At 32.8% G+C, this 9,413-nt stretch overlaps 1 protein-coding gene across 1 annotated transcript; it reads left to right on the top strand.

Annotated features, from left to right (window-relative positions):
- The first annotated feature begins 1,425 nt into the window (after positions 1–1,425).
- LOC110018456 (PHD finger protein ALFIN-LIKE 8-like) lies at positions 1,426–9,028 on the top strand. Its single transcript, XM_020715775.1, has 6 exons — positions 1,426–1,517; positions 1,668–1,808; positions 1,888–1,920; positions 2,150–2,378; positions 7,803–7,929; positions 8,575–9,028. The coding sequence occupies exons 2-6, from the start codon at positions 1,709–1,711 to the stop codon at positions 8,839–8,841; spliced, it is 756 nt and encodes a 251-aa protein (XP_020571434.1). The 5' UTR covers positions 1,426–1,517; positions 1,668–1,708; the 3' UTR covers positions 8,842–9,028.
- The last annotated feature ends 385 nt before the right edge of the window (positions 9,029–9,413 follow it).

Raw genomic sequence — 9,413 nt, 5'->3', positions numbered from 1 at the left:
ATTTATTATACCAAAAACCAATAAACCTAAATCTGGCCTTTTTAGAATGTCCAGTTGCTTTCTAATTCGACTGGCTAAGCTTAATCGGCTCCGAGTCGGCAGGGTCAGCTCGGTCAATTGAACTGGGTCAGTCGTCCAGGCCAAGTCGGTCTTCTAAGTTGCGGATCGTCCAGGTTGCAGATCATTCTAGCAGTGGTCAACCAGGCTTCGGGTCGTCCAGGCTTCGGGTCATCCAGGCTTCGGGTCATCCAGGCTTCGGGTCGTTCAGGCTTCGGGTCATCCAGGCTTCGGGTCGTTCAGGCTTCGGGTCATCCAGGCTTCGGGTCGTTCAGGCTTCGGGTCATCCAGGCTTCGGGTCGTTCAGGCTTCGGGTCATCACGGCTGCTGGTCATTCCTCTGAGAGATTCAATCTAACATATTTTTGTTGTACACATATGATTAAGGAGTCACCATCAACTAAAACTAAGGATTTAAAAGAATAAACCAAAGTTATGTTCTCCCAAATATTTATAGCACTTTATGTATTATCCATGCATAGTGTTTTAATGAACAAAATGGCTTTTATCAATTAAAAAGCTTGTGTGGTAAATGTTGTTAGTGTACTAAAGGCTTCATGCATTAGTGGAGGGATACAACCTTCTTTTTTTTCTTTCTCCTCTTCATCAACTTAAGCCACGAGGGCTTTTAGATCTTCCTCATTTTCTCTTCTCATGTGTCCACACGATATCAATATGATGTTTATATAAATATATTTATTCTTAAGAGAGAGCAATTAATTTGGTTAAAAATAGTAGTTAAGTTTATTCTCTATACATATATGCCTAGCTTCTACTAACCATGGTTATTATCACTCCTTAACCACTCATGGGTGGAGAAATCTCTCACACCTTCTCTTTAGGAGAACTTGCACTATCACCTTCATTATGCAAAATGACCAACTCCAAGCAAATTATTTTTACATAAATAAAATTATTTTAATATTTTAATTTTAAAGAGAAAAGCTCGATCATAAAAATAAAAGGCCAAAAACATATTAAGCATTTTTAAATCCTTATTTTACCTCATTGAAATAACTCGATGAACAAATATCCTAACATTTTGTATAATTTAATAAAGTATTTTTCAATTATATGATTTCTACCATCAAATCACTAAAAAGTTACATGTTTTTCAAATGTAGGTTCATAGCAAGGTTTTGAAAACCAAACCAAATAGTAGGACAAGATTTAAAGGTTCAATTGAGCTTATATTAGAGTTTGGATTGAAGGATATCGTAAATATTAAAGTTATTTAAATATGTAGGCAGCAAAAATGCATAAAGTAGATTTGAAGTGGTAGAAGTGTAAATACATAAAAATTTGGTGCTATGTATGTAAATGCCCCTATAAATATATATAAATAATAATAAAAAAAACATTTAAAGAACTGACTTTGATCGACCAAATTTGATTCGAATTAGGTCTTTACTTGGTCGCCGATAACCGATGCACTGGAATCGCAATCAGGAGGAAAGCAGGGTACTCTCTCTCTCTCTCTCTCTCTCTCTCTCAACCTCCAAGCTACACTTTCATTCCTCCCATCCTTCTCGGAGAAATTGGGAGCATAGATACGGGAGAATCTGTTGCTGTTCTTCTGCTTAAGGAAACCCTAATTGAGCGCTTGGTCAGTTCTCGAGCTGACGACGGTATTCTAGGGAGTGACGCTGCAAATGGATGGTGGGCCGGGTGCTTTCAATCCGCGAACGGCGGAGGAGGTTTTTAGGGATTTTAGGGGCAGGAGGGCCGGGATGATCAAGGCTCTCACTACTGGTATTTCTCTGTTTCTCTTTCTGAGCTTTTTGTACGTTTAATTTTGGGTGATGGTATAATATCTTTTCCTGTGCTGCAGAGGTGGAGAAGTTTTACCAGCTCTGCGATCCTGGTGAGTTTGCTCCACTGTATACCCTTTTTTTCTCGTTGTTACTGGATTCTGAATGAGATAAGTATCTTATTATAACCCTTCGTATATTGGGGAGGTTTTCCCTTGATTTTTGAATGGGGGTGATATAATTTTCTTAACCATCTGTGTTTTTTTCTAGCCCGTTTTATAAAATTTATTGGAATGATAAAGTTACTTTCCTAAATTATTCCCTTTTTTTATTTATGGTCAGAGAAGGATAACTTATGTCTGTATGGGTTTCCTACGGAGACTTGGGAAGTAAATTTACCTGCTGAGGAAGTCCCTCCGGAGCTTCCTGAGCCTGCTTTGGGTATAAATTTTGCCAGGGATGGCATGGATGAGAAGGACTGGCTGTCACTTGTTGCAGTGCACAGCGATGCATGGTTATTGGCTGTTGCATTCTATTTTGGCGCACGCTTTGGATTTGACAAAGAAGCAAGGTATATTGTATCTATAAAATCATGTGAAATTGTTATGCAAGATTTACATGCATTCCACTCAATTCTTATGTATTTACATATCTAATACCTAAACTTCAAATTTTGCTTGCATACCACCTTATCCATGCATGAGATGGTGTATTTGACTTTTTAGAAGTTAAAATTGTGGTGTTTTTTATATGATTTGAAAGATTTGGTGGTATAAATTTAAAAGTAAGATTTAGGTGTTAGATCGGAATTGGGTGGTATATATGTAAAATTCCCAATTGTTAAATGTTAGAGGTGTGACAGTTTCATAGAGCATTTTGGTTAGATTATCTGCAGTCTAATTCTTTCAGTTTATGCTTGCTTTTTTAGCTTTTAATGCTTGTGTTGTACATTATTTGTTTACATGCACAAATTATTAGCTGATATCGTTGTTCAACTTTTTGGTATGCTAATTCTTGAGATTTTATATGCCATGAAAGTCATTATTACTAAATGTTTGTTTGGCTGAATTTTGGACTTGTAAATTTCGTTGAAGAAAATAGTTAATTTGTTTTATATTCAAATCTAATATGGAGCGTGTGTCAATGGAGAGAGGAAAAAAAGGGGGATGCTGTCATTAATTTAGCTTATTACTAGCTGAGGGCCTTAAATTAGCTAAATTCTTTGGTTGTTCATTAATTCATTGTAGTGAAATTAACTAAAAATTTGAGTTCTTTGTATTGACATTAGCTTAATGTGATGTGCACATTAACAACACAACAAAATGGAAGTGTTGGCAGATGTGTAAATCTCACAAGCAAAAACCTTAAATTTTCGTATCGCGAAATTGTTTCTTATTTCGCTTTGGCATATAAGGACCATTTCATTAAAGTGAAAAAACCTATTATACAACATTCATTGTTTGCGCTCTTGCTTTCTATTGTTATTTTACCATTTAGGCCCAACCAAAATTAATGAGCAACAAAACTAAAGGATAAAAGTCAGATGCTCTGAGTAGTCAAGTAATTATCTCACCGGCCTTTCAATTCATCCTCTCCAATTTCCATTCATTCAGTGTTAACCCTATTTTTTTTAACTTGGTTACTTTGCATTAATCCCCTTTTATTTTCTTTTTTCTGTATTATTCGTATCCCCTTGGTTCAATTTGTGTATCATTTCTTCTTTGTTGTGCTTTCCATAACCGCATGAAGTTTGTTCTCTATTTTCTTGAATAAGTGTTAGTTTATGACGCTTTGATGTCAATTTTAGAATATATGCTTCTTAGTCATGGCCTTGATTCATTATAAAATTTCCAAGCAATCACATCATCTTTAAATAATTTAATTATTACACCCTACGCCCACAAAAAAAAAAAAAAAAAAAAAAAAAAAAAAAAAAAAACACGACCGGCATAATATTCTTATATATATATATATATATATTCCCTTGTGCCCTCTCATTTCAATTATAAAACAGTGGGCATTCCCACCATTTTAATCAATCCTCTCTAAGATTGGTTAACTAGAAGTGATTCAAAGAGAATAAAACAGTGTTTCTCTCTTAAACAAAACTGAACCTAACAAGACTACATATGCTTATGTCTGCTTGCGTTTTTCAAATTATAGCTTGCCTTATCAATGAAACTGATTGATTTGGGGGTCTGCTTTGGTTTTGAATAAAATCAGCTTTTTTGTCAAATAATTTTGTGATTTCGGGCGCGGGGAGTTGTTTTCTATGAATCTAATAATGTATTGGGCAGCCTTGTCTGGTCAATTAAGACAATAAAAATATGTCATGCAAAAAATGAAAATTTCACCATGACATGGCAGCGTCGTGGTGCTTAACACCATGCTATTGCCATTTTTCAATTAGACGTGGGAGTATATAACGTACTAAACACTAGTGCATAAGTTGCCTTTCTCACTTTGTTTAGTTTTTTTGAATTTAATAAGTATTCAATATTGATAAGTTTAAAATACACAACCTATATAATGTACTCATTGACACAACTCCTAAGACATTTATGCATTTTAAATCACCTAATTTTATAGCACTGTAAGTTATATTCTTATTTGTATTTCCTCTATTACATATAATAGATTAATGATATTTAGAACTATCATACATATGTATCATTTTAATTTCTAAATATGTTGATTGATAACTGTTAATATCATAACCACTAAATTTGCATATCATATAAATCAATGAAGATAAATTTAAGAATAGTAAATGGTCATATATATTGCTTGGTTATGATGAAGTAATTATATATATTGAATTTCAATATTTTTCTCAATATGTTTCGTATATGTATATTTCTGGATTTTATTTAGTTTTTTTAACTATTTCCTGCCTGTATAATATATCTATATTTTTAATTTTTCTATTTTTATTTCACAATTTAAGAATTTATTACCCCCCTTACAAGTATTTTTCCATTATTCATTTTTGGATTTATATATGGATATTAAATAATTTTATGCTGTTCCATTTATTTGAGGTTGGATTGATTCATTTGTTGCTTAAGCCAATGTATGAATGATTTAAACCATTCAGTAGTTTTTATTTCGGGCCATGTTCTAAAGTATGCTTACAAGCAGCATACTAAAGCACAGCTGCAATGAAATACCAAGCGAAAACTTGTTGAATAAATGACCTAGAGATTCTTTTCTCTAAAAAAAGGTACTACTTGAAATATAGGACGATGTCTCAAATCTTCTTTGATTTAATTGGTGCTGTTGGTTCAATCCGATTAGATAAAGGTGTAGATTACATCTTTCTGCTATTAAAATTAAATGAAATTTACATACATACCACACAGGCACACAATTCTTATAAATTTACATATCTAACACCCAAAGTTTGATATTTTCACCTATATGCACTTTGGTGTCATAACTCGATGCATGAAAAGCTGTATTTCACTTATTAAGTGTAGTGATGGTGCTATTTTTTTATATGATGTTAAGGATTTGAGTGGTATGTATGTAAATATGAATGTTTAGGTGTTACATATCTAAATACATATGAATTGTGAGGTATGTCTGTAAATGCCCCTAAAAATAGTTTTAGCTGATGAAAATAACTAAACTTTTTGATATATTTTTTTTTAGCAAAACTACAGCCTCACCATACATTAAAACTGTATCATTCCCTAGCGTACAACAGTTTTTTGTTGCATTTTTTGCCTGTCAGGTACCAAACAATAGCCACTGCAAAATGCAATTTTGCACTAATTTTTAGGATATTTCCTAGGCAAATTTCCAACATTATCAACATCTCATCAGTCATCATCATCATTAGCTTTATCCAAACTTCTTAAGGGTTGGATGGTTTAACTTTCATTTTCTATCTGTTCTTTTTGAGTATTGCAAGGTGTAAACCTTCACTTTGTAAATCATTTTGAACAAGTGTCACCATAGATTTACCTCGTCTCCTTGCCTGCTCATCTAATGGCTATATTTTTGTCTTTTATTGTCTTATGCTCAAACCATTTGAGTTTATTTTCAATTGATGTCAACTCAATGATTTTTTTATTATACTTATTCCTTATTTTATTTTTCTTATTTTGTTATACATATATTTTAATATTCTCATTTGACAACATATATATGAGCAATTTTTTCATTGCCAACACTCGAATTAATAAAACATTGTTGCTTTATAAAATTTATCGTTCAGTTTCTATGATAATTTTTTATCTCATAATACTCATGAGATACTTCAGATTTGGAACATCTGAGAATTTGAGACATTCTATTATTGTTATCTACTTTGAGATTCATACATTTAAGTGTCCTCTCTATGTTCGTCTCTTGAATTAGCTTACTTGATTCAAAAAGCTACTTCATCTCATGGATTTTCTATAATATCTTCATGGAAGATTTACCTACCTAGCCCTCAATTCTTATGTATTTACATTTCTAACTCCTATACTTCAATTTTTTACATACATGCCACCTTATCTATGCATGAAATGGTATATTACACTTTTTAAAAAATAAAATGGTGCATGTTTTTTTATGTGATGTGAAAGATTTGAGTGGTATAAATGTAAAAAAGAAAAAAAGAAAAAAGAAAAAAAGAAAAGGTCTTAGATACGTAAATACATGGAATTGGGTGCTATGTATATAAATGCCCCTTTCTTCTTTTGGTTCCAACTTGAGAAATAAAATGCTTTGCGCAGATTTTATGACTGAAAGCAGGCTTCCTGGCAACAGTTACATGCATTACTTTTCCATTAACTATCCTTAGGCACAATCAACTCACTCTTCTGTCGCAACATTTAGCATCTTGTTATCCAATGTGTTTACTTAAAGTTTGGCATTACTGATTAAATTAACTTGTGGCATATTAATTTTTCGAAACCTGAAGTTGTACAACTTAATATAACAAACCAATAGAAAATATAATTATAAAATTTCTATCTATGGTAATATCAACTCATTATTCTATTAAGTGCAACTCATGCTTATTGCCAACCCTCCCACCTCTATACAAAAGTTATGTTTCCTTTTCCACTCAATCTGTATTGTCATCGATATCATTTGGTCCTGAGTGATCTATATAGTCTTCATAAACCCATTCATGTACCGTTCAATTTTGCTTTTTCTATTTATACCACCCAAATCTTTCATATCACAAAAATACCACCGTTTTAACATTTACAAATTGAAATGAACTGTGTCATGCATCGGTAAGGTGGGAAAAAGAAGTCCATCTGAGGGATGCGTACGAGAGGGGGCTACGTTACCATGAGTGACCGAAGTACGCTAGCAGCTAACTTCTTTCTGCTGGTTGTCCAATAGTAGTTTGCTCCATGCCCTGGGCCAGTGGACTTTCCTAGTCAGTGTCCGCCCCACCTATCCTTTGGCTATTCAATTCTTCAATGAGGTCGAAGAGGGATGTGCGGATCCACACTATACAGGAGCTACAAAGGTGGCTGGCCGTGTGTGTAAAAATTGAAGTTTAGGTGTTAGATATGTAAATACAAAGGTATTGAGTGGTATGTGTGTAAATGTTACTTGTTTTTATTCATGTCATCAATAACAATCCAACTAGGTGACTAGCAAAAAAAACTATAACCATGATAACTTGAGTTGTGAAACGGAAAGAATAGGTGTTAGAGTATTAAATTGATTCTTCAAGGATTCAAATGCTTGATCCGCTGATTTGCTAAGGGATCTATTTACACAGAACTAATCTTTCTGTATTATGTTTATGTCTTTTTTTTTTCTTATATTAAAAAAATCCTTTTGCACAGCACTGCTTTTGAGTATTTACCCCTAATAAATTATATCAACTTATTATTTTTTTTTTAAAATAGACCACTTTATGATTATGTCTAAATTGATATTTATCTTGTTATAGTCTGGGCTTCAGAACATTAATATATTTCCAACTATGAATAAGAAATGGGGCAAAACATGATTTACCTCTTCTCTTTATTTACAGGAAGAGGCTGTTTAACATGATTAACAGCCTTCCCACCATATTTGAAGTTGTTACAGGAACTGTTAAAAAACAGTCTAAAGAAAAAACTCCTAATGGCAACAGCAAGAGCAACAAATCTAACTCAAAGGTAATTTAAACACTCCTGAAATCTGTTATACTACTAATCAAGTTATTTATTATTATTAGGAAGATTTACATACATACCACCTAAACTTCTATTTTTACGTATATGCCAATCTTATCTATGCATGGAATGATGCATTTCACCTTTTAAATGTTAAATTAGTGGTATTTTTGATGTGATATGAATGTTATAACTAGAGTTTAGGTGTTGGATATGTAAATGCACAAGAATTGAGTGGTATGTATGTTAATCCCCCTTATTATTATTATTATTAGGGAATTTGTCATATGTAGCACGCAATGCTTATGTATTTAAGTATCCCACACCTACATTCAGAATAATTTGGTGCTTTAAACCTATGCATGCAAATCTGTATTTAACTTTTAAAAAGTGATAATAGTGATATTTCTGATGTGATATTAAGATATGAGATATATAGTTACATACAATTTTGTGCTATATGTCTAAATACCCACGCATTATTATTATTATTATTATTATTATTATTATTATTATTATTATTATTATTATTATTATTATTATTATTATTATTATTATTATTATTATTATTATTATTATTATTATTATTATTATTATTATTATTATTATTATTATTGTTGTTTTGATATTTAAACCTTTTCTGAACAGCCCACCTCTCAGACAAAGGCCATGAAGGTGGATCTCCCAAAAGACGACGACGAGAGCGAAGAAGAAGAAGAAGAAGAGGATGACGAACATGGGAATACTTTGTGTGGCGCCTGCGGCGACAACTATGCGAACGACGAGTTCTGGATATGCTGCGATGTCTGCGAGAGATGGTTTCACGGGAAATGTGTGAGGATCACGCCGGCGAGAGCAGAGCACATCAAGCAGTACAAGTGCCCTGCTTGTAGCAACAAGAGGGCGAGGGCATGATGGAAGTTTAGTTTAGTTTTAGGTTTTGGGGGTTTAGAGCTCTGATGATGTATGAACCATTGCAGTTGCAGTTTGGACTTCTGATTATTGCTGTGCTTGGGCATGTTAATGATTATTGGTCTCTTCTGTGCTGAAAGCTTGTACTTTGTTGTTAGTCTTTTTATTTCATTCTGGATTTATCTTGGTTTATATTTAGATTTATTTTTATTTTTATTTTTTGGTGACATTTGATTAATAATGTTGATTTCATGGCTGCTTTGATCTATTTCTGTCAATTTGATGGAATTATGAATTACGGCATGTTAATGGCTGAGCTCAAAATGGTCTTAACTTGGATCTACCTCTTTATTGTCTTCTCCAACCTCCTCTTGTAAAAGTTTGAAAATGATTTGAATATATGGATATGTTTACAAACAACACTTTGATGAAATTGATTCTTAGGATTACAAAGGTTTAATTTTCTTTCTGACAATCTCCCATAAAACACAACATTGTTAGTTGTATGATGAAGAGGCAATGTGTGAAGTCTAACTTGCAAGTTCTAGTATAAATCCTGGCTTACATTCCGATGT

This window comes from Phalaenopsis equestris, unplaced genomic scaffold, assembly GCF_001263595.1.
Source record: "Phalaenopsis equestris unplaced genomic scaffold, ASM126359v1 Scaffold000022, whole genome shotgun sequence".
Lineage (NCBI taxonomy): Eukaryota > Viridiplantae > Streptophyta > Magnoliopsida > Asparagales > Orchidaceae > Phalaenopsis > Phalaenopsis equestris.
This window is presented reverse-complemented; position numbering and strand designations above follow the sequence as displayed.